This window comes from Heliangelus exortis, chromosome 13, assembly GCF_036169615.1.
Source record: "Heliangelus exortis chromosome 13, bHelExo1.hap1, whole genome shotgun sequence".
In the NCBI taxonomy this organism is placed as follows: domain Eukaryota; kingdom Metazoa; phylum Chordata; class Aves; order Apodiformes; family Trochilidae; genus Heliangelus; species Heliangelus exortis.
The window spans coordinates 7,636,514-7,662,358 of record NC_092434.1 but is presented as its reverse complement, the minus strand read 5'-3'; the positions used below and the strand labels follow the sequence as shown (position 1 = coordinate 7,662,358).

The 25,845-nt window shown below is 40.3% G+C and overlaps 1 protein-coding gene across 1 annotated transcript in view; it reads left to right on the top strand.

Moving 5' to 3' along the window:
• Nucleotides 1-1,241: 1,241 nt before the first annotated feature.
• CMTM4 (CKLF like MARVEL transmembrane domain containing 4) overlaps nt 1,242-25,845 on the top strand; it is a 38,425-nt gene continuing 13,821 nt past the window's right edge. The window contains exons 1-2 of the mRNA XM_071756698.1: nt 1,242-1,848; nt 20,158-20,334. Coding sequence (XP_071612799.1) covers nt 1,663-1,848; nt 20,158-20,334 — 363 coding nt within the window. The 5' untranslated portion in view covers nt 1,242-1,662. The remainder of the gene's footprint in view (nt 1,849-20,157; nt 20,335-25,845) is intronic.

Below are 25,845 nucleotides of genomic sequence, written 5' to 3'. Positions count from 1 at the left end.
CCATGATGCTTTCTGCAAAAAAAGGAGCTTCATGTCTATTTAAACAGAGACCAATAATAAAAAAGAAAAATATCTTGAAATTAAAAATCACATAGTGCTGGGCAGAACCCGCTAAAGGAAAAAAAAAAGAAAAAGATTAAAAGGGTTTCAAGAAAACTGAAAGGGATAAGTTAAGATAACTGGAAAGGAAATTACAAAACTGGTAATCCACAGTGTTTGTGGAAAACAGAAGAACTGTAGCAGTAAGACTCTCAGAGTAAGATCCTAGAGGGATTAATAACGTGTGAAGGTCCTGTACTAGTAATGTGAAAGAAAATGGTGTAGGCTGTCAATGGCAAATGATTGGGAATCTGACTGATGAAGATGGCAGATCACAGGATGAAACAGTGAAAAACTTGATTTTCAGGTTGGTGAGCCGTACACAGCAGTCATTCTGTCTCCATGTTAAAATGAAGACTTATTTGGCTGCTTTTGATACAACTGTGTTTACCAGAGTCTGTTGCAATTTCTCCTTATTTATAGCGACACAGCAAGAGAAAAAGCGTCTCCAAAAAGCAATTCAGAGCCTGTGGAAGCTAACAGTTTACTTGGAAAACTTCACTATTTAAAATTACACTCTAAAATGTTTCTAACACTCATGAAGAATACCCTGAAGGTTTCCAATATTCGAGCTACTGCGGGTACGGTATCGTAACAGCTTGAAAGCGTAATTCCGAGCAGTGTGAACTGCTTTATGCATCTCTGCGGACTAACTCGGAGTGATGAAAACCATCGCTATGTCAGGATCCTTGACTTGCTCAGTGGTAGCATCAACATCAACGCACTTTAAAACTCCCAAAGTCAAAAAAGTCCTTAACGCAACGAACTGCGAATGCCTTCTGAGGTGACAAACCCGCGGGGAGGCGACCGCTGCCCCTCAGCCGAGCAAGGTGGCCTGCGGGCCGCCTCCGCCCGCCCCTCCCCTCCGCCCGGGGCTGCGACCGGCGGCGGGGACACCCCGGCGAGTGGCCCGGGGGCAGGTGCCTGCCCCTTCCCGGCCCGGGCGGCTCCGGGGGCGGCGGGCGGGCGGGCGGGCCTGCCTGGGGGCGGGAGTGCGGGCGGGGGCAGGTGCTGGCCGCGGGGGCGGGAGGGAGGGCGGAGAGCCGCGGGCCGGTGGAGGAGGCACCGCCCGTTCGCGGCGCGCCCTCCGGGGCGGGCTCTCTCCGCCCTTTCCGCTGAGCGCAGGGGGAGGAGCGGCGGCGGCAGCGTCCCCGGTCGGAGCGGAGCTACCGTGCCGGGACCGGGGAAGGGGAGCGGAGCGGTGCGAGCGGCGGTGGCCGCGGGCGGGGCAGGGGGGGACGCGGCTCTGCCCGGCGGGAGCGGCCCCGGGCACGGCGGCTCCGCGCGCCCTGTGTGTGGCCGGGGCGCCCCCCAGCGGCGGGGCGGGGCGCTGAGGGCTGCCCGCGCGCTCCGCTCTCCCCCCTCATCCAACGGCGCGGGGCCGGGGCGCAGCGCGATGCCGCCTTCGCTCTCCCCTCACCGCTCCGCCTGAGGCGGGACCGGGGGAGCCATGCAGCCGGCGCTCCGTTAGGTGAGCGCGGCTCTAGTCAGCTCGGCTGGGCTGGGGCGGGAGCTCTGCAGCCACCCCTTCAGCAGCGCGGCGGCACCGGCACCACCGGCACCATGAGGAACGGCGATGACCTGGAGGGCTTCGACGGGGAGGCGTCCAGCACCTCCATGATCTCAGGGGCCAGCAGTCCCTACCAGCCCACCACAGAGCCCGTCAGCCAGCGCCGCGGGCTGGGCGGCCTCCGCTGCGATTTGGAATACCTGCGGGGCACCTTCGGCAGGATCAAGCTGGCCGAGGTGGTAGGTACCACCGGGGGGGAACGGGCCCGGGGTCGTCTGCGTTCGGGAGGGCCCTCGCCGCGGGCTCCTTCCCCCGTACCGCTCCGGGCGGGGAGCGGAGGAAGGCACCCAGGGGCGGCGGGGCCGTGCGCGGGCACCCCGGCCCGGTGCGTACCTGCGGGCGCGGCGCCTGGCGGCGGCCCAACAGTCCTCCATTTCAGGCGGCCGGGAAGCCGGGCGAGGGCCGGGAGCCGCCGAAGCCCGCCCGGGACCGCCGTGTCAGCCACCGCCGAGCTCGGCGCTGGGGCGCGGGCTGTTTGAACAGCCGCCTCCACTTGGTGCGAGGGGCCGCGTCAGCCCGGTGCCGGGGGGAGGCTCGGCCCGGCCCAGCCCGGGAGCGGCTCCGGGTGCCCTCCCGGGTGCCAGCGCTTCGCCTCGCTGCCGTCCCCGGTGTCTGGGGAAAGGCTGCTGGATTTCAGGTGGCTCGAGAGACGACTGGGCTTGCTCCCGTGGGGTGGTGTGGCTTCCCCTTGCAGCGGGAAACGGCCCGGGCTGGGCCTCCATGGCGGTGGGTTTGGTAGGGGGTGTTCAGCTAGGCCGGTGGGGGTTTAGGAAGAAAGCTTTTACCTCAGTGTGCCTGCTGGGGCCCGCCAGTGCCGCTTCACACCGGGGTGTTAAAAAACTACCGCTACTGGTCCTGTATAGATTAAAAAAAAAAAGAAAAAAAGAAAGAGTGTAACTTCTCAGTACATAAATACTTCAATTTAAATATTAAATGTACGTTCTTGTTGACTGATTTGCTGTGGAGAAATGCTGTGTGTCTGGGGCTGGAGGCAGAGCCGCTCCTGGCCAGGCGCTGCCCGCCCCGCAGATGCTGTGCCCGCCCCGCTGCCTGCCGAGTGCGGGCAGCCCCGGGCTTCTGCCCGCCGTGTCCCGCGGCTCTGTCCCGGGCCTGGGAGCCACAGGATGGGTGGGAGCTACCTGGAATTTCTGGGTGAGGAGCTGCCGGCGCGAGCTGTCCCTAGGGGTCGACTTGGGTGCCTGCAAAGTATTCACTTACTTTACCAGGCTGAAGTTCTCTTACGTGCACAGAGTAAAAGAAAAGTAACGGCGTGGAAAAAAAAAACCAAAACCAAGACCCAACCTAGCGTTTTTCTATTCCGAAATAAAATGAAAGCTGTATTTGTTCGTGTACTTTGAACAACTAAACTGTTCGGTTTGATGGAGTCTGTGCAAGTCCCGGAGCACTACTACAGCAGATGGTTTATGAAAATGGCAGTAGGTTAGTAATAATTTTTTTAACAGCTTTTTGTAGGGTACTACAAATTGTTTTCCGTTAAAATTGAGTGAGTTCTGTGAGAACTGTGATGGCAGTAACATTTTAATATTTTACATATATAACTTAAGCATTTAAAACCACTGCTGGTTAGTACAAGACAAAACTTGCACGTACAGTTTTCATGTAAAATACACTCAAATTATCTTAGGACTGTCTTGAAGAGTCTATGATAATTTTCTATGAGTGTCCAGGAAAATCTAGTATTGGAAGTGGGATTTGTTTTCTTTGCATCTCAGTGTAGAACAGAATCTGCGGTCTGCAAGTGGTAGCAATGAGTATGTTACCTGAGTAGTCTAACAACAGGGAGTAGTTGTATTTGCATTTTGTGTTTTCAGGACTGAAGCCAAAGAATCTGTCATCACTGTGCAACACCTACCTATCTTTGAACTGTTAAAAACTCCATGTGGTAGAGATCCTGGGGCAGTGTTGCCTAATAGACTGAAATAATCTGCCCTTGGGATTTTTGTTTCTGTTCCTACTGCTGATCCTTTCTGTAGTACACTAATAACTGTGGCAAGTCATGTTAAAATTTGTAATTAAAGCGAGTGATTACTCATCATAAGTAAGTAAATCTTTTATTATTAAACTCTGAGTTGTTTGAAGCAAGTTCTAGAATTATAATGGAGTACTCCTCTTAATTTCTTAAGTCATGCAAAGAAAGATGGGGGAATAGCTATGCAGTGCTGGAGATAGAGATTGGAGATTTTTCTTTTCTGTTGGACAAAGACACCTCTACTTCCAGTACACTGTTAGGAAGATGTACTCTTGCAGATTAATATCTTCAGGGGAACCTAATAATATTTTGTGCCTTTTTAATAAGAGTGATCTGAGCTGTTGTACGTGGTTCCTACATAGTGTATGAGTCTAGTGGGTCAGAAGTTAACAAGAAATTAAAATAGCTGGTATAGGGTGACAGCCTATGTACAGTCTCGACACGTTTAGTCTCTGCAGGGTTGTACTCAAAAGAACCTCTATCTAGTTCATGGTAATGACTTGCAGAGCAGACTCCTGAGTTTTGCAAACCAATGGAAAACTGAGCCATTTTGGAAAAGAAAGAGAAGGGCGAACACATTCCACTGTGCATTTAATTCACTTACTTACCAAGTATAATTATTTTAATTATAATGCTTAATAATACTTCTACCAGAATACTGTTGGAACTAAAAATGTATCAAAGCTCATACTACACACAAGAAAACTTAAAGGAAAAGACAACTATTGGTTAAGATAAAAGGTCTCTCAATGTATTCTAGTAAAAAGAATGCTAGAGGAAACATTACAATGCATGTGCTTAATTTAGCATAAGAATTTGTATTAAAATACATGTATGATTGGCAGAAAAAAGTATCAGCTAAAGACAAGGGTTGTTTATTCTAATCTTCAGTTGAAATTAATTTCCGCAAATTAGTTCCTGCTGCTGTATATGAAAGATAACTGTGGGTACTGTGGGTTAAATGGGTCTTCTTCCAAGTGCCTACTTGTCAACAGGAGAAGGAACAGGGAATGGGGAAAAAACCCAAAAAGGTGACAGAAAATAGGTGATTTTAGAGGTCTGTTATTTTGTTGTAGATTTGTCTTTTTTGATTCAAAATACTGTTAACAGGACTTGTTACAAGATGAAAAGTACTATGACATTTTAGGCTTAAATTTAGGTAATTTAAGTTCTGCTAGAGGAAAGAGTAGTTTTAACTCTTATTTATTAATATTTCAAGATAATATACCCTAAAGTGTCCTTTCATGGGCTATCATACTGTTTCATTCATTTACAGTATTGTGCAGCTTATTTCTGAGTCTTGTTTTGGCTTCCTTTGTCTTGACTTCCAGAAAAGGTTGAAGAGCATCATGTTTTTTTCTTAAGTTTAATTGGGCATGCAAGCTAAGAAAACTGTATCTTACCATTTAGGGCTTCTTATTAATATTCAAGGCTAAGATTAATAGTTAAATAGTGCATCTATATACCTATTAATGGACACTAATACTCAATATGAAGAACAGTGAGGAAGTAATAAAAAGGACCCACATGGAACAGCTTAATATTGAACTGATCTTCCTCTCTATGAACGTTGTATTGTTAGGTAGGTGAGCATTTTGGAAAGCAACTCTTTTGCCTGTAGCATATTGTTCTGTTGAAATAGTTATGTGTGTTTATTTTGATCTGTGAGGAAGCATCTGCTCTGACTGGGGCTGGAGCCGTAAGCCTCTTTTAAAGAAGCTGAAGGAAGGAAGGTGGTTAAGTGTCCAACCATATAGGGGAAGAAGTTTTCAGGACTGCTGAAGAGGCTGACACACTTAATTGTGTGACATCAGGCAGGTGGGAAGTAAATGGTGTCAGGGGAAATGAATTGCAGGGTGTGGAAGACTTAAAGTAGTGTGGAGCTCTCGTGTTTGTTTTTGTGCAAACTTGACATAGAAGTCATGGAGAAATTATTTTCCTTTGGGGAAGTTGAAATTTAGATGGAAATTGTCAGCTGACTTCCCAGCACTTAGATGGAGCAGTACCTTGCCACACGTCAAATGTGAGAGGTTAGATAGCTGTCCTTGGAGACCAGAGCAGAAAAGCTCTTAAGACTTTATTTTCATTACTATCTGGTGTGATTTTGGTTTTCATGCTTTTAGGGTCTTTAATACTTCCCATGGAGATTATTGTACAACATTTAGGAAATATATGGAAAACTTTACTGTGGACATCCTCATATTATTTGCTTAATTTTAGTACTACTTCATTCCCTCTCTTCCCCATTCCCTTGAATTTCCTAAGTAGAGTGCTTTGGGGTTTTTTCTGAGTGTGCTTGATGAAGAAAGGTGTTTACAATTAATTAAAGGAATTGGAGAGGGCTCATTGGTGTCACTCAGAAGAGATGGGCTAGTTAGAAGGTACCATCTTTTTGCTAGAAATAGTTTTATGTTAGATAGGATTGCCCGCTTTTTTTAATTTTATTTTTCTCTTCAGCTTTTTACATGAATTATAATTCATTTTAAGTCTGTACCCTAAAGGATCTTGCTGGCATTGAAGCTGGGCGTAGACATGTATTTCCCACTGAAATTCCTATGGCTAATCATGACTATCTGTTTTCTGCTTCTTGGTTTCTTTGGGAACCATAGCTTCAGGTGAATTACAAGGAAACCAGTCAGGATCCTGCTGGGAGCCTTGTTGGATCTCACCAGGAGAAACATCTGACAGGTTTTCACAGGCACTTGATTTAAAATAACACACATCACATTTTACAGCTGGGACAGCTGATGTGCAAAATTGTGCCTGATGAGTTCTTGTGACATTGGTGATGGTTAGGAATGGTTTAACTGGTGCATTCTTCTGAAGGAAGTGCGAAGTGTCAGCAAACCCTTATCAAATAGTAGTTTAAAAGAAGATGGCATTTGTGGTGGTTAGTGATAGCTCCTGTGGCTTGGACAGCCCTGGACTATTTTCTTCATGTGTCTGTTTCAAGTGCTACGAAAATCTGTCAGAGACTCATTTTAAAGAAGATAATACTTCTGCTTGGGAGGTCTCTGAGCTACAAGTTGCTGATGAGTGCAGTGGGAAGCATCACTGCATACTTGCTTTCACTGTGTTGTCTATAGCATATGCTATTGCCCCTCAATGGAGGCAAGATTTTGAGCTAAATGAAATCTGGTGGGAATAGCATTTCATATGTTCACAATTTTCAGAAGAAAAAGTTCCATCTCCATTGGTGGAAAGTAGCTGAATGTTGCAAGAAGTTGTTCTGTGGCTTACTGTCTTTGTACATTTCCAGATACAGAAATTGTTTAAGGCCAGGATTGCGGTAAAATTCTTTGCTATCGTGATGTATTGCAATGAAGAAAAGAAAATAAAAAAGCCTGTAATACATGTCTACATGGGTAATAAAACTATTGAGAATTCTCATTGTTAATTACATTTAAAAATTACAGTAGTTCCATTTATGTTCCAAGGAGTAAGCTAATTGCTAACTATTAGAATCAGGTTGAAAACTATTATGAGTTGTTCAGTAATCTCAAATGTAATTATTGCTGCCTTCCTGTGCCTTCAGCTCAGCATCTGATTCTGATCACTTCTGGAGGGGAGGATTAGATGGAGTCCCCAGCCTCCCACCCCAGTCGGGTGTGTCACATCTTGACACTCGTTTGCCTCCTGCTCTTTTCTCCCTGGGTCTCTCTGCCATAGTTGTGTGTGGCTGTACAGCAGTGTGACTCCTGATCTGCTTTGTTTATCAATTGTTAGCGCAGGGAGCTGGTGCTTCACGGGCATTTTGTAGATGTTACCACTTGGCCACTGAATAAGTCAAGATTTCTTTCACATAAGTTACTGTGATGTTCAGTTTCATGTAAATGGAATGTTAACTAGGCTACATAGAATCAGACTGTACCTGAGAGGTGTCAGTAGGTTATGTCCTCTGTCGTATGTATTGCATGGGAAGAGCATTCTGGTGGTGGTCAGGTCATCATCCTTTACATATTCAGTGGTCTTGGTGAGACTGTTAACACTGCAGGAGACATCTGAGCAGCATCAGTGTCACAGGCAGACCTGTACTTGACAGCTTTTTCCGTAAGCAATAGTTTCATCTTGAAGTTGGCTTTTGTTCATTTGCTCTGCAGTTTGGAGGGCAGAGAAACTTTCCTCAGTTCTGGTGTGAATTTGATTCTAGCAAATTTATAGCCATTTGTTCTTATGTTACATTGCCACTTTCCCTAACTACTCCTTAACCCTTTGTGCACTTTGGAACAGCTGTTTGCACTCAGGCAGCCTTCATCTTGCTGCATGAGCCAAGACAAAATTGGTTTGGACTCTGCTCATAAGAGGGGCTCTCTGGTCTCAGGACCATCCAGCATTCTTTTCTTGCACTACTGTCGGAGTGAGATGGTTTCTCAGTAGGCACAGCTTGAGTAGTAGGTAACCTTTCAAGAGTGGATATAATGACATGTCCTTTTCAAGCCCCTGCTGGAAATACCTCTACTGTTACATCCCAAGATTGTGTTGCTAATTCATAATCATTCTGTATCTTCCATCTTTATTTTCCTTACAGTTTCTAAGCAATAGATCTGTCTTTATGTAAAAAATCCTTGTGACTCTGCATGTTGTATACTGACCTTTGATTCAGTGGTGTTTGTAGCTGCTTGTTCACAAGATGCTGAGTATGACTTTGGATATTGGTGGTTTTTGGCATTTGGTCTTAGAAAAAGACTGTTATAGTATTGTATTTAAAGGATCAAATTTCTAATACACAAATATGCTTAGAAACCCTCTTTAGGTAAACCACATCTAGTCAGTGTCTGAAACTCCTGATTTCTCTTTGTAAAGATTTCTCTTCAAAGGCTGTAGATCTGCATTGCCATGTGATGGTATTTTTACACTGACATTTATCACAGAGGGAAGAATGATGAGATATCTCTGTTTAGCTTTGCTTTTTATTGTTTCTGTGAGCAATTAAAGACAAGACTATGGTTGTCTTCCTACAGAAAGGTGAATGGGTTTGGGGCTCTTTCATGGTGCCCTTTAATTACCATCTGGCTGTGGGCTGCTCAGTAAACTCCAAATTTGTGTTATAAATGTCTCTCTTAAGATGGTGGATAGTTTTAAAGCCTGCTTTCATAAGAAATTCCTATAATCTTTGTAATAAGTATGTTCTATTTCTTCCCTCCCATTATGAACCAGTGTAGTAGTAACAGATAGATGATATTAATTGTAGCTGCTGCAGAAAGTAATGTAGTACTAAAGGAATTATTATTTGAAAAGCTTCCTTTTCTTGTAATGTTTTTGGTAATGTCTTTTGTTGATGAGCCTTCTTCGTGATTTAAGTATCATGTGAGATAAGGGGTTGGAATAGAAATTCGAGGTTGTTTTTTTCTTGTACCATAATCAGTATAGGAGGGATCTGTTTTTTCTGATAAGAGTTAATCTATCATTTTGTCAAATTAAATTGCACGCTTTTTGGTAATTGTTCTGTGCTCAAATAGCATCTCAGGATACCTGCCTTGAATCTAGACCCCAACAAATAATTTTGTACTGAAATTTTGTGTATGATGAGGACTAGATACAGAATAGAGATTCTAACTGTGGGTCAGCTGCTGTTGCTCTGCATTAGTAGTAGTCGTCACTACTAAATTAGAGCTGTATTGAAAAAATACATTCTGATTTTTTTTTTTTTTTTTAAAGAAGCCTCCTAATTCTCAGATGATTTCTGTAGTCAGGTGCTTTCAAAACATGGAAATGATGTTTAGGTTTCTCTGGAACTTGTACCATCAACAGTTCAGAATATGGGAGAAGGAAAGCAAAAGCTGGATAAGACCCCCTGATGTAGGAAATGTGTAAGAAGGTAAAACCACCAGTAGAGCAGTGATGGGTTGGAAATGTTACTGACTGTGAGGTCCTAGAGCTGGTATCACACTCACCCAAACCAAGAAGCCCATGCATGAATCAAGTAATGCAGTCCTTCCAGGGACAGGTCTCAAGCACTGGTTGGTTTAGTAGCTATCCCAGATTAAATATGTGCTAGAATGGCATAATGTCTGAAATGTGTTCTCAGGTAAGCAGAGTAGCTTTTAATGTTTAATCTCATTGCGTGCAAATTAAACTGGGAACTGTAACTCTGAGTGTCACATTTCTGCCTACTGTATTTAATGAATTGCTCTGGTATAAAGGCTATGGTATTTATTCCCTCAATTTGTGGAAGAGTACGATGTGTTGTTACCCAAACAAGCAAAGTGTCTTCAGCATTGTCAGCAGTTAAAATTCTTTTAATATGTAGCTTAGTATTAGGTGTTGATGCTTGGATCATGTCTTGTTCAAGATACTTCTTTAAATTGTCTTCAGTTGTATGCATGCTTATAAAGTGTGCATCTTGCAAGCAAGCTGAACTTGTTCCTGATACTTCCCTTACAGCACAGCTTAAAAGCAGAGCAACCATGTGCCAGGTTTGTAGACACATCCTGTGCATCCTGTGATGCGTCCACTGTAACTTTTACTTCAGCTAAACATTGTTATTTTCAAATGCTATAAATATGCCAGTGGTACAGCACTGCTCATGGCAGTCTCTTAGGGTGTTCTGGCAATTTTCTGCAAAACTATGAATCAACTGCAAGCATTTCCATCTCAGTAATTTTCTGTACCATTTTACATTTTGAACTGAAATGTTCATGCAAGAAAGCAAGAGGTACAGTTGTGAATATTATGAAATACTTAAGTTCTACAGCTCTTCAATAACCTTCAGTAACTTTTCTCTTACAAAATGATTTTCATGCTTTGAACCAATTTTGCCTCTTGACTGTTGTGAATAAATTAATTGTTTTTTTAATCATACTTCCAGAAGAAACCAAGCATAGAAACTTTTTATCTAATATAGATGATAACTTTTATTAAACATTGCGATCTTTTAATTTTATATGTCGTTGTCACCAAGTAACATTTTAAAGGTTTTGGGAAAAGTGCTCTTCCAGAATTACAGGATAGTGCCCTAGGTCTTTGGGATGTTGAGAATGTTTAGTTGATGGTGGCAGTACAGTTCAGAGTCATGACCGGGAAGGCAAAAGCATTCGTGCTGGAGTCTTAGGGATTTTGTGTTGTTAACATTTTACGGTCCTCTGTTTGGAGTGTGCCAGGTTTGTTCCCAGTCTGGTGTTGAGTTACAAAATCAGGAGTAGGTGGATTTGCAGTTATGCAATGAAGGTTTGTGGTCTCTTTTCTATTTTGGGTGAGATATTACTGTATAATGCTTCTAAGACAGTCTAAACAGCAAGACAGTCTTGAAGGTTTCATGCATTCCCCAGTACAGCTGGCAGTGCTCTTTAATGTTCTGGCCTACATATATTTTTTTAATGTTCTCTTTTACCAGGATGTCTAGACTCTTTTTGCCTTTTAAGGCATGGCATCTAAGGGGGCCTTCAGATTGCAATCTTGGGAACGTTGGGATTTCAAGGACATTTTGCACCATTTCCTTTAAACAAAAACAAGCCCCAGAAACTTTAATGGATTCCTTAGGATTACTTTGAGTTCTTGATTGTTTTTTCATTGGAATTCCTTTCTTGTTTTAGTATTTGTAGGGTGTTTGATGTTTACTCATAATTGGGATTAAATGGGGTTTTAAAGGATACAGATGGATTCTGATAGCCTTAAAATAGAACTTTCACTTTTTAAAAATAGCCTAACAGGCTAGTTAAATAGAGGCCATGCAGAACAAATACTTGACAAAGTTTACGACTACACCTTTGCTTATTAAAACCAATTAATTTATCCTACTGTTTGTTGCAGATTTACAGTGTTACTGTGTTTTAATATTGTTTCAACGCACCAGGTTTCTAGCACAGGTTGGCCCATGAATGTGAGTGGGAACACAAAGCTGGATCAAATGTATTGATTTTCTCTTTTTTAAGAGCTGAGTAGAGAATTTTCATATGTGAAGCCATAGCCAATTTTATTTTATTTCTTTTACTTTGCTTAAAAATCATACAAACACAATCTCAGCAACTTGCTGTGTTCAGCTGAAAGTGTGTGTTTGTATGTACCATACAGAAATTCCTGTGCAGCCTGAAGATACAAATAGGGAAGCTGCGTTTATCCATTTTGTTTAAATATCAGAAATACAAGTTAACAGTTCTTATTGCCTGTCTTAGTAGAAAATGCTAGGGAATGGACTGGAGAGGATACTTCACCCTTCTTGAAAGATTGGGGATGGGAAGCTGGACAGTGTACTGAGAGGTGCCTCTTCTGGACATCCCCTCTTGACCATCCTGCACAATTGTTATTAGCAAACTAACAAAAGCCAATACAAAACTAGTGACTTCTAGTTACACTAACTATGAAATTAGTCTTTGAGACAAAACAAGAATTACCAGTGGTTTTTAAGGAAGTTAAACTCTTATCTTCTTTTTCCTTGGTGACTGAAAGTGAGGGTTACTAAAGTTTCTTGAACTTAGCTAGATTTTTTTCCCTTCTTGTTCCCTGTAGTCAGTTTTTGCGCTGTGTTACTATTGCAGTAAAGGCTGAATGGGTTGGAGCAGCAGAAAATGGGACTAACAGAAGAAAATTCTGTTCTCCCCCTTCCCACCCTTCTGCCCCAACGATGTGAAACTGGTGGTGGATTCGAAGTATACAAATTTATTACACTGAAGAAATATAATATTTTTCTGACCTATTTTTACATAACTTGTCTAAGAACATGACAGGCAAATAGTTCTCCAATTGTGATAAAATTGGACTTTAAGAAACTTGATTGAGTAGTCTTGATGTGGATACATTACAGTAAACAGTCAGGAAGAGTTCCCTTTGCTTTGCAGCATGTCCCTCTCCACTCCTCTGGCACAGGCATGGCTATGCTGATGCTTGTTGAGGTGGGGGTTGAGAGAATTTTACTGTCCTGATTCTTTTGAGTTGCAGCTGCCTCTCAGGAGCCTGCCATGTCTTGTACCAGGAAGTATTGTTAGAGAGACTGCCTTGTGGTGTTTAGGAATGAGAAAGATGGCTATGAAAAGCTATGCTTGCAGATGTCTGTCAAAATGAGCATGAGATAATGAATGGGAAAATTAAGCCTCAAATATCAGGATATGGTGAAACTGGAAGGGGGGGAAGAAAACTGTCCCTCCTATAATTTACTGGTTTACAATCCACTTGCTGAGGCCATTGGCACAATTCAGTGTACTACAGATATTTTATTTTTTAATTTCATTTGGTTTTCTGTTTGTTTTGTTAGGAAGATGGTTGTGTTTTAGTTGAGTGCAAGTGAAAAAGACAAGCTCACAGTCAGGTCTGCAAAGTCATGCAAAGCAGGAATGAGCAACTTTTTACGGGTGCCAAAGAAGCAGTGTGCCTGATACTGCTGGAGGTGGGGCTGAGAATGGGGGTTGCAAAGGGACTCTTCCAGTCCCAGCAGAGTGCACCCTAATGACAAAAGGCAGGTGAGGATCTACCTGACAGCTGCCCTGCTCTTGTAGGGAGAAAAAGGAGGAGGTGATGTGTGGAGCAGTGTGACATTGGTCTGGTCACTGATGCCTCCAGAATGAGCTATGCAAACCAGGGCTTCACAACTGTGCATGGTAAATTATTAATTTGAATGCTAAAACAGTTTTACTCTGAGGACAATATAAATATAACATATTAAAAAAAACCCTAAATTATTTAGCAGTAACAGGAAGAAATATTTTTTCTTTAAAAAAAAAAAGTAAAAAAACAACCAAACAACTCAAAGCATAGAATTTCTCAGTACTGTAACATACTGCTTAATAGTATTTGGACTGGAACTGGTTTTGCGTTTGTGTAGGAGACAAGAATGTTTGTTGTATAGGTGTGTCCAAGCAAGAAGCAAAACACTGTACTAATGCATAGTTAGCAGGAAATAAGTTGCTACTTTGTGTTTGTTGCTTTTTTCATTCTAGACTCTACAATTAATTTAACTTGTAGAATTGGTACATTTTTATTTTAGCCAGTTTAGAGTCTCACCTTAGTTCAGTCCAGTTATTTTTTTAGAATGTTAGTTTTTACATAGCTAGTGTTTCAAAACAACCTTTATTTTGTTCTTGAGTGCTGATTACCCTTGTTCTTAAATGTTACCCTTTCTCATAATATGCCATCAAATTGTTTCTGGCCTCAGAAATATGTTATGTATTTAGAATTGGTCTTTTGCCTCAGCTGAGAAAAGGAAGTCAGCAGTAGCTGAATGTTTCAAGGACTGTAGAAACCTGCTGGAGGTGGCAAAAGATCTGCTGATTTAATAAAGATTCCTCAATATTTAATGCTCTGAAGTCTTGCCATGTTACATCCAGAAGTGGACTAAGAAATAATGAAAACTTAAGGATTGTAGCTACATGTAAAACCCTAGAGGTGCAATCAAGATATGAAATTTATATATTCTGTTATTATTTCTATCATCACCATGAAAACCAAATTGGAGTTGAATTCATGGTCTGGTTGAATTTCTCTGGATTTTATTCAGCCTCCTTGCAGTCCAATAAGTAGAGTTAATAACACATTTCTCTTTGTCTTAAGGATGCAGGCTAGGAACATGCGGGAAATCAGTCATTCTTCTGCCTAGGGTAAAAGATGGTTTCCTGCTGGAGAAGCAGGACTGTGCTTAAGACATATGATCCCAAATATTCATATCTGTGCCAGCTGTTTCAGATGTGGGATGCATGTGCTTTGCAAGGAATGAGACCCGCTTGGTTTCGTACATTAAGCTGGGACTGCTGGGCCAAGTAAGTAAGAACAGTAAATCTAGATTTTAATTCAAGAAAGTTTAGTGTCTTTAGATACTTTAAGTGGTGTAAAAGCAATTTATTTCTTCTCTATTTTGTGCATATGTATTGTGCTGTACCATTAATTTAAACAGTCTGGACATAAAAATGTCTTGTTAGTGTGACATTCTTACTAAAATTCTGTGGGTATTTTTCAGGCAGAAAAAATGCTGACCATCTTGTGGGGCTTTTTTGAAATCATGCATAATTATGTCATTTAACCACACAATAAGGCTTTCTGTGGTAACATTTTAGATAAACAGGAAAACTTTTTTTTTACATTCTTTGTTTTCATTGCAGAACTGTCTTTTTTATTTTTACTGCAAAGTTGTTTGATTATTTTTTTCAAAAATAAAACACAACATGTTCTGACAAGAAAAATAGACCGTTAGCAGGCTCCTAAATGTTCTTTTTCAGCATTGCTGTTTGTCATGGCACATATTCTCCATTTTGGGGAAATACAGCCTTTTATGTCTGACATGCCTGTGTTGCCAAGAAGGTGATGTAAATATAAGCCATTTACATAGCCTTAAGGCAGATGATTTCTTCATTAAGGGCCCTTCTCCAGGGGAATTTACAGGAAAGTTGAGATGAATGCAATAATGGTAGGAGGATAATGTAGCTAAATTAAAGGACATTGGATCCCAGTGTAGGGGCTCTCTTTGAGGAATTAAGGCCCTAAATTGTGGTCACTTCATCCCCTTCCAGTGAGGGGCTGCTTCATGCTGAATAGAGCCTTTATGTAGAGCCTTTATGTGGGGCTTCATTGCTGATTAATAGAAGTGCAATAGCCTTGTGCTGTACAGGAGTTTATCTCAGCAGTAAACAGTATAATTGGACAACACTTTGCCAGTTTATTCAAGACAAAAAGCCTGAACTGTCATTACTGGGAGATAATCTTGTATTTAATCTGCTTCTTGGGGATTTTTTTTTCTTCTGCCTTTTCATCATGTAGTGATGGGAGAGAAGGGATGAAGGGCAGGGCTGATTGCTGCATCACAAAGTTAGAGCTGAAGTGCTTACATTGGGCTGCAGTGGGCAGACCCAGACCTTTTCCCAGCTTACCCTGAACCTCATTCTTTTTGAACTTGCTTTGTTGACAAGACTTTTGCATCTCATTTGTTGAAGGAGAAGGTGTTACTGCAGGTAACCTGGGATGCCTCTGCATGGACCTAAGCATCCAGTAGAACAAGCAGATGTTTCCCTTCTGACAAAGTTGCATATCAACACAATATCTACTTATTTCAAGAAGATTAGAAGCATTTTGGAAAGCAAAAGCAACCATTCAAAAAGAGAAATATATAGAAAAAAAAGAAATAAAAAGGAAGTTTTACAAATCTTAGGGTATTGGAGGAATTAGGGTGGAATAGAAAACTCTCCAAAGTACTCAGTGCAGAGAAAAAGAGAGGAATATGTGTGTTTCATGAGTCAGAGGAAACTATTGACTTGGCCAGAGAATGCTGTAGCTGTGTCATTTGAGGGAGAGAGCAGTAATTCCCATTTTCCCTCAATAAACTAGCCTTGAAACTTCTGCTTGTGGAAAAACTTGTCAAACCTCACTTAACCTGTGAGGAGTGGTGTGACTCCTGTGTGAGGGTCATGTCCTGCACTGGGCAAATGTCAGTGTTCATTTCTTTGGCTGAGACCTGGGCTCCCATACAATGCTGGCTTTTTTATTGGTGGTGGTGTTTTTTTTAAATTCAGTCATGAGATGCAGATACAGGCCTGGGCACATCCTGTCTCCTGGTTTCTGAGGTAGTGTTGCTGATTTTCTTTGCTGTACCTTTGTGCCTCAGTCACCTGGGGAGGGCATGAGTCTCTGCACCTTCAAATGGTGTCTGGATGGAGCATGGAGGCTCTTTGTCCTTCCTCCCTCTTCTACAGACAGTGTGTGTATAACCAAGGCAAGGCACTTGGTTTATCTTGGGTGTGTGATGTGGCAGTGGGAAGAAGAGCATAGGAAGCTTTGGAGAAGTGACATTTTAGGTCTTTGAGCCTCGTTAAACTGCAAGCTGCATGTAGATCAACTAACTCAGTAGGTAGTGATGGGTGGTAGACAGGCAATGAAAATAAACATAGGTTAGAAAGGAGAGGTTTTCATTATATTAAACAGAGCTCTGCAAGAGAAGAGGAGAAAATGGTTAGTACTAAACCTGCACTGAAGCCCCTCAGAAAATAAATTGGGGTAGCCAAGACTGATTCTTGGTCCGTGGTTTGCAGTGGGACACTCTGGGGGCATACTTGTGATCACATCCATTTATCTTGTGGTCATATCAATCGAGTGACATTCTGAGTTGCAGAACTATATTAATTCACTACCTGATTTATATAGTTGTTTTCATAAATTATTAATGTAATAAATTTTAGAATGCAGATTTTTTTATTTTAAATTAACTTGATTGCTGGATGAACTGTGGCTTCTGATAAGATCTTTTGGCTTATGTTGCCACGTTTACAGAATGCTTCTAAGTAATGTAGCTAAGTCATGGGTTTGATTCTATAGTATTTCACTGTCATTTCATGTGTTTTAGAGTAGCTTGCTTTTTTATTAGAACCAAAATCATTAATCTCTGAGTGAAATGGCCAAGGAAAGCAGCACTGGTATGTTTTTATAGAAGATTCACATTACTTGCAGTTAATTGGAATGATGCTTCTGGCAAGTTTATAAACGTGTAGGAGGACAAGATTATCCTGATGTTTCAAAGAGAAAATATTTTGTATTAAAGACTGAGATTTTTATTGTGTTTACAAAAAGGGAAGTGTCTGGGGGAAGATGGTTTTTTCTGATGCGGTGATTAATTCAGAGTTCATTTTGTCTCATAACACTCCTTGTGAGACAAATACCACCTTTCTGTTAACTGCCAGTTATCTGTAGCATGGGCAGGATGGACATCGAGAAGCCTGAAGTGTGTTTTCATTGTAAGAAAAACAGTAACAAATTTAGTTGGGATCTTACTTGAAGTGCAAAACTTTTGCATAAAATTCTCTGCATGGGAATGTTCTCCTTCCCCTCTCTCCCCAGCCAACATGTGTTCAGCTGTCTCAATCCACTCTGTGATGATAATACTCCTGATAATAGATATTGTTATTCATAAACTGAAGCAATTGAGGTTTTCTCCCAGACTTTCTGATAAACATAGCAATAGATTTGGGCTGCCCCAACCCAGACCACTCTATGCTAATGCACTTAAACTGAAGGCACATCCTTTATTTGAAATCATTTGGGTTCAGTCAACCCTAAGTGGATGCAACTAGCACTTTTTTTCCTTATAAGGGTGTGCCACAGTTAAATGTATTTTATAATTTCTTAAGGGATAAAATGAAATGTTAAGGTAGAATTGTTCTGATGCTTAGTAATTATTAATTCTGAGCTTGGGAGTATATAAGTAAGGTGTGATGATTGGAGTTCATTGTTCCAGGTGCCTCCTCGGTACATAATTTATTTCTAATACTGTATGCAAGAAACTCTTTAATCCTTTTTGAGCTTTGGCTGCTAAGATGGATACATAAAACCTTGGAGAAGCAATGCTGTCTGGTATGGAGAAGAGTCAGTAAGAGAGTTTTATCAACAAAGCAGCAGAAACTCCATAAGCCAGGTAGAAGTTGCCTGGTGCAGTGATTACTCTGCCAATTTTTGACTCCTTCAGCCCAATGTTGGTGGCACAAGTCAGAGCTGCTCATATTTTAGAAATTAACCTAATATTTTTTGAGCTTGCACTACAGTATTTCTGGAGAATATTACAGAACCATTTATAGGAGAAGAATAAAAATTTTAGATGTGTCATATCAAAAATAGAGGCAAAAACAATGGAGGCTTTATTGTATTGGAACATCTAAAGGTTAAAGTTTTGCCAGCTAATATTTAGCATTAATATTTGATATTGATCCTGCTTGAAATTACTTAGGGACTTTTTTGGAGCCTTTTTTTTTTTTCTTGTTGTGTTCCATGTCATCTCCAGTTATGAGAGCTGTGTTAACAGAAAAGGTGAACTTCATTACATGCAATACTGCAAAATGAAGTTGTTTTCTGGACCATAGATTGTTTGTGTGTGTGTGTGTGTGTGTATGTGTGTGTCGTTGCCAATGTAATAGTTTGACTTTCAGCCTGGATTTCTGAATGTTTTCTTTCACTGGATATTCTTTCTTTCCTTTTTCCCAAAGGTATTCAGTGTCAAAAATAAAATCCAACTTAAGTGTTTTGCCACTGTGTATCTGTTCAGAATTTGGTTGCTGTGAATTGGTCTGCTCTATTTTCTGGCACAAATTAGTGTGGCACATGATCTCTTCAAAGACAGCATGATAAATGAGGTGTGAGAGAATTTCTATGCAAGTGTGGGTTTTTTATTAAAACTGTTTTAATCCATTTTAAAACTTAATTTAGCTAATATGTTCTGAAGTATGTGGCAAGCAAATCATGTAGGGTATTGTCCTTTACTTAAAGTTACTGCTGATTTTAGTGACAAAAATAATACTTCTTTAAAAATACTTTTTCTTCATTTTGCAAAAGGCAAAGACAAATTAATGGATGAAGCAAAAACAGTGCTAAAAGAAATATATCAAGCAAAACTATTGAAATTGGCAGAGAAGGACTTAGCAGAAATTGATTTGTGTTATGGCTTTCTAAGGCTTAAATTTAAAATGTTGTGTTCATGCAAAAACCTCAGATTACAGAATTTTGGTTCTGAGGAGGCTGTCTCCCCAAGTTCTTCATCCTACTACATCCTTACTAAGTGACTTCCTACAATCGCATTAGAATATTGTGGCAAAGCAAGAAAGTGAATTCTTTCTGAAAAATGTAAGTGGGTGGGGGATGGTGGTGTCTTGAAAAACAAAGAAAAAAATTCATAAGGCCTTCCTTGCTTGCCATGGGAAATTAAAAAACAAAACAAGAAAAAACATTCATGCAGCTGTTTTTACCAGTTCTATTTCAAGACAACTCAGTTTGAAACATAGACTCAGATATGGAAGTTGCATAATCAGTGGTAGCTAATACTGGTGTATGTTTTTTACATATTTTAATTTTGTCCATGGAGCAACATTTTTCTCAGCATAGTGAGTTTCACTGTTTTATCCTACAAAGTAGATTAAACTCTTGTCTTGCAAAAGTCTGCATCCCAGTTAGATGTGCAGCACCAGTTTTCCCTTCATCTATTATCCGATCATTTTATTGTCTTATGGGGGAATGATAAAATGCTATGGGGATTATTGCATGTTCATGACAAAAAAACCCCAAAGAAACACCATGGAAGGAGACATTTTTTTGGAGGCTAGTGAAGCTGAATCTATTCTGTTTTGAATTGATTCAGATCTCAAGTTGGTAGTAAATTTAAAATAATAGCATTATTGAAATGTCTTTGTCAATCACATGGTATTAATACTATTAAATTGAGCTTGAGGTTAGCCCAGTAGACAAATGCAGTCTATCTTCAAGTTTTGGAATAGCATATGATGAGTGAAAAATAAAATGTTTTAGGGTACTTTTGCAGGCCAGTGGCCTGACAGGGTTTCATGCTTTTCTGGGTATGTCAGACATTTTGATATTAGACTTCTTGTAATTTTGCAAAACCAGACTTTGTTGAACAGGAGATATCCAGAAAGTCTTGCATTAATTTGCTTTTGTTTTTGTGCTTTAGACAGTGCTCTGTTATAAACTAAAATCACACATTCCTGAGGGTAAACTGATCATGTTCCCAATGGAAATTTCAGGAATACTTGTGGCTACTTTCAAAATGTGGAAATCTATTTATATTTTTTCCACTTGTTTTTCTTCCTAGGTTTTGGCACTGATTGCATTCATCTGCATAGAGACCATCATGGAATGCTCCCCTTGTGAAGGCCTTTATTTCTTCGAGTTTGTGAGCTGTAGTGCACTGGTGGTTACTGGAGTTCTGTTGCTTATGTTCAGTCTTAATCTTCACACAAGAATACCACAGATCAACTGGAATCTTACTGTAAGTTCATACAAATCCTCACTGTTAAAAATAGTAAAAATGGCTGCAAATCTGTTTTTAAGTTTGGTCTTTGAACTTTAGTTCTGTTTAAGATTGTGTGTCTTTTATGCTGAGTAAAGTGTACATTTTACTTGTATTTATTTTGACTACTAACAACTTTGAAATATAGCAAGATTACACTGTGTTAAATAGAACTAAAATTGTCTTCTGGTTGATTCTCTCTGGAAGCAAAAACTTCCTCATAATGCCAGTAATTGCTGTTTGTGGATGAAGTGGGTAAGAATGCAGCTTGTATTTGTTTAACTTTGGAAGATGCTGTATTTACAGTTGCCTGTTCTCTCCCTTTTTTTTTTTTTTTTCTTTTTTATTTTTTTCTTTTTTTTTTTTTATTAGGACAGCTGAGCTACATGTATTTTCTTAGATTAATACAATAATCGGGTAGTAGAGTAAAAACAACAGTGCTTTCTGCAAAAATCAGGTGTTTTGAATTGCTTACACACATTAAACATTGACTGGCAATGCTTAATGTGTTCTCAAATACAGGAGTTTTAGGCAGAGAACTGCTGGCAGTGCACATTCCTTTTGTACAAGTCTCTATTTCCATGCAGTATTATGAGTTAAACTTTCAGATTGGGTTGCATAAACACCAGTCACAAAATCAACATGTTAGGCACTCTAGCAAAAGGTTTGTCAGCTTCAAGGACAATATTTACATCAGCTTCTTTGGACAGTATAGACACATATGTGCCTATGTTCTGTTTTATTTTACAACAGTAATTTTTAAAGTACTGTTAGCAGTTACAGATGGTTTTAGGCTTCTGTATGATTTAAAAAAAAATTTAATTAATTTATTAGCATTGCAATTTACTTGTTTTCAGTAACTGTTTGTAAGCCTAAGTGACTTGTTTAAAATGAGACTGGATGGTCCTTCGTACCCTGGGTATATATGGGGTCTATTGAGGAAATTTTTTCTTCCTAGGAGAAGCACTTGGTAGATAGCTTATATCAACTGAGAGCTGTGACCAGTAACTGTAGGTGGGGGAGGTCCAGGTGTCTTGCAAAACAAAACCAGTAGAACCACTGGAATGTTCCTGGGTTGTCTTGCCTTTGCTCCTTTTTGTGTCCCTTCTGCCAGAATTGCCACCACTTATCTTTGTGGCAAGCTGAAGAGCAGTAGCTGTAAAGAGAAGGTAGTCCTTGTTTCTGTTACCAGCTTGCTTGTTTATTGAGCATCACAACAGCCTGCCAGCTAGGTATCAGCAATTAGAGACCATCTTTTTATACCACACAGCTCTTTACATGCTAGTAGGATGTACAAGAGCATGGTAAGTGTGTGGAAGTGCATTAGTATCATGTAAAATACAGGATTGTGTTGGTGGTATGATGTGAGTGGTTTCAGAGTGAATACTACATTTAGCTTATGTTCCAGTTAAGTTTGACCAAGACCTTTTTATTGTTATTCATGGTGTGCATGACTGAGCTGAAGTTGTACCTCTGGAGGAGTCAGTTTAATGACTTGGTATACCCTTGGTCCTGTATGTCAGTACCTTTTGTTCTGTTGTTGAGCCCTGTGGAATGCTTTTGCTGCCTGCCAGAACACAGGAAATTTGTTGGACATACATAAGTACAGAAGCCTACATGAAGCTCTTTACCTTTCCCCCCAAATAATGCAATGGATATCAAGTGTGTAACTGGTAGGTCCTTTCAGCCTCTGTGGCTTCTTACTCTATTTGAGTGACAAAACCTGCCACTTTGAGTAGAGTATTACTGCCTTTCACTCTGTTAGAGATATTAAAAGAGGGCTTGAAAATCCAACCAGTTGTGGTATGGGGTTTTTTTGGTTTGTTTGTTAGTTTCAAAATACAGTTAAGTATTTTGGGTTTTAGGGCAATGGTCACAGTCTGAACCTTCCACCTAAACAGCATGGAGCAACATGACATAGTCAGAGCTCAGCCTGAAAGGCAAATGGATTGCTTCCATCACTGCAGATGCTTCTGGTTTAGTTCATATTGCCAGAACAATAGAAGCAGAGGTGAATTCTTGTGATCTCACAAGTCTTGTTCTTTGGCTGGGTGCTGAAGATGAAATGCTTCTTTCAGCATTATACCAAAGATCTCTAACAGAAATGGTAACTGGAAGCTTCTGAGTTCCATTAACTGCTGAGACTGTCCTACTTGTAATGTTTATTCATGTTAACAATCATTTGTGTGATGAGACTTGCTGGAGAGCAGAGGGGGAGTCAGTCATCATTCAGGTAGCTGTTGCATGGGTGGAGTGAGGGCTGCTGTTACACCTTTGGGAGACTACCTTGGCAAAGGTAGTAGGAAATTTAAGAATGTAGAGTTATAGCTGAATACTGTTTTTTCTTATTTTGGCATTTGATTCTTTACAATTGAGATGTATATTCATCCATTACTCAACTCTTTCAGTGGTTAGAACTGTTTTCATGATGGTTATTTTGCTAATTTTGCAGCGTCTCTGTGATAGCTATTGCAGAGCTGCTTTCTGAACAGACTTTCACAGTCCTGAATGCTTTAGGAGGATATCACGCTTAATTATGTATTAATTCATTAATATGCATGCTTAAAAACCCCCATGTATGACTTTATAATGGATATTGTCCTTGTGAAAGGTCTCAAACTTCACTTTTAGAAGTTGTATGAAAATGAAGATGCTTTTGCAGCACTGGAAAGTATTTAACAGTCTTAAATTTAGGAAAAAGGCTTTCTTTAAATACAGAATTTACAAAAATGTAAATGTTTTTAACTACTTGCTTTCACATGATCCTACATATTGGAATGTACCAGGACATCAAATGGTATTGTCCAACACAGAATTGCTTCCATTGGTACTTCATTAAAATTAGACTTCTTTGTGTTCTGGGTATTGTCTCATGTCCACTGTCCCTGTCTGGAATGAAAATGTGGATGAGTATATACAAGCATCTGACAGATATGCAAAGTTACTAATTATTTTTAATATATACTTTTAGCTATTTTTTTTTTATCTTGGAGACTTGCCAACTGTTTTCAAAAGAAATGGAGATGGTGAGGCCAGAAATGGAATGAGAAAGGTCTGTTACAGATGAAAAGATGAAAGAACCCAGACACTTGTCTGTGTTGTGGAACACTATCAATATTATGCAAAAATGCAAAAGCTAGGGAACCTGTTAGTGGAAATTTCCATTTCCTTTGTGTGTTGCAGCTCAAAGGGAGCCTATTCTGCAAGGAGACAAGCAAGTGGCATAGGGGAATAAAGAGCACACCAGAGCAGAGATTGCTTCTTAACTGATGAGCTGCTTCTTTGAAACATTTGTTTTCTAAGTTAAATACAACTGACTGTTTGCTATGGTTTTCTTTAGTTAAATAATGCTTTTTAATATATGTAATTCATTTGAGTCTCATGTGATTTACAGGAAGAGTTTAAGATCTTGCAGCCAAACTGTGTATGAAACTTTGGCAGCTAGCTGAGAATACTGCTATTTGATACTCTCTTGGATGAAAGCTTATACGATGAGAGAAATCAGTCATCACAGATGTAAATCATTGCATAATCAGCCAGTAGAATGGATTATTTATATATGTGTGTAGGAAAAAAAAAATCTTTCAAAATGTTTTGACCATTTTTTTTTTTTTTTAAACATTTTTTTTAAACATCCACTGGAGCTGTGGTAGTGCATTTTGTGTGTGTGTGTGCAGTTGTGAATGCAGAGTTTCTCAGTCTAGACCAGCCTCAAAAACGTGGCACAGAACTGAGCACATCACATGCTTATCAGATACCTGCTGGGCTTGTTAGCCTGGACTCAGCCCCAAGGAAACCCTGCTCCAGGGAGGAAACATGGCAAGTCAGGTGTGTCTCTGCAGGGACAGATCAGTGGTTGTATTTTGTGCTGCCTGAACACTTGTTTCATCATCTTGGCAGGGCTGTTTTTTTTTCCAGTTGTTGAGGCAATGAAACCTTGTGTGAAAGAAACTGACACATGAAATAGTTGGCAGAAAATTTGATGCAGATTCTAAGAAAGAAATGAGGGTGGAATAGGCGGGTGATCTTCCAAGAAATCAAACTCGAAAGAGGGATTTTAGAAACATTAATTTAGGCATGTGTTTTATCATTTATGGCAGAGATACTACATCTAACACAGCTTGTATTCCAACTCAAAAAGAGTTAGAAGTTATAATAACGTCATGAGTCTTGGTTTTGACGTTGTTTCTTCAAAATCATAGCTTGTCCCTGACTTTTTTGACAACTGACTGAGGTTTTTGAAAGTTGATTGTGTTAATTCAGGTGTTTTGCATACTTTGCTTACAATACTGGAGACAGACCTGATTTGCAGCCAATACCAGATGCCTGGTACTGGATCAAAGTGCTCGAACATGCAGACTATCAGAACTTTGGGGGCTGGTGTGTATGGGATGGGACCCACAGGGAGCATCAGCCCAGGGGCATAGCCCCACACTGTGAGAGGGGCAGTAGGATACTGATGTTTGCACAGTTTGTGTCACTAACTTCTTTCTGAAAGCATTGGTAACTGTTATATCAGGGGGAAACAATGCAAACAATGAATCTTGGAGCAGCAGAATCTAGTGACTGAGTAAAAGCTCCAATACCCATGTAAGCCTTAAATGAGGAAAAAAAAGGATGGGAACTTAACTCATGAACTTAATGGGGTTTTTTCTACTTAGGATTTATGACTTGAGAAGCCATGTTTCCATTCTTAACTGTGGTGCAAAATGCTCATGCAATGTCTAGTAGTATGATTATAGAGTAACATTATGGGGGTTTGACCAGATGTGTTTGGTTAAGAGGTCTGACTGGTATATTTGTAAACTTCAAATGGATAGTGTCATAGAAACAAGGAGAAAGGTTTGTAAGTGCTGGTTGAAGGAAAAATTAGGGACAATGTAAAAAAACAACCAAACAAACAAAAGCACAGGCTTCTTTTTTTACAATCATTTAGATACTTTGAACTCCACCTAAATGTAAACTCTTGTATTCCAGACAGCACATGACAAAAGCAACCACCAGTTTAAATGTCATGTTTTTGTTTCTACAAGCTATAATTGCAGTGTGGCACTGTCTCCCTTTTACACAGCACCTGGTCATTTGATCAGTTTCTTCACCGCAAAATACAGGATGAAAATGCAGAGCATGTATTTTGATTCAGTTTTTCTTAAAAGTCGTAGAGGATGCTGGATTAAGGCACGTGGGTATTACTGATGCCTCTGAGCATCACAGCCAACTCCTGGTAATGTACCAGACTGGAATATTAAACAGAAGCTTTCAAAGCTGATGTGCTTTGCAGCTTTCCGGAGTTACTTAATGGGAGTTTTCAGGTCTGTTAACGGAAATCTCATTCATAGCACCAATTCAGCTTCTCCATGCTCATTAATTCAGGAACCATACCTGCCCAGACCCTTAGTAACAGAAGATCGTAGGATGCTGTCCACCTTTCTTTTCTAGAAAAGAAGAAAAATCACCTTTACAACAGCATCAGGAGAATGAAAGCATTGC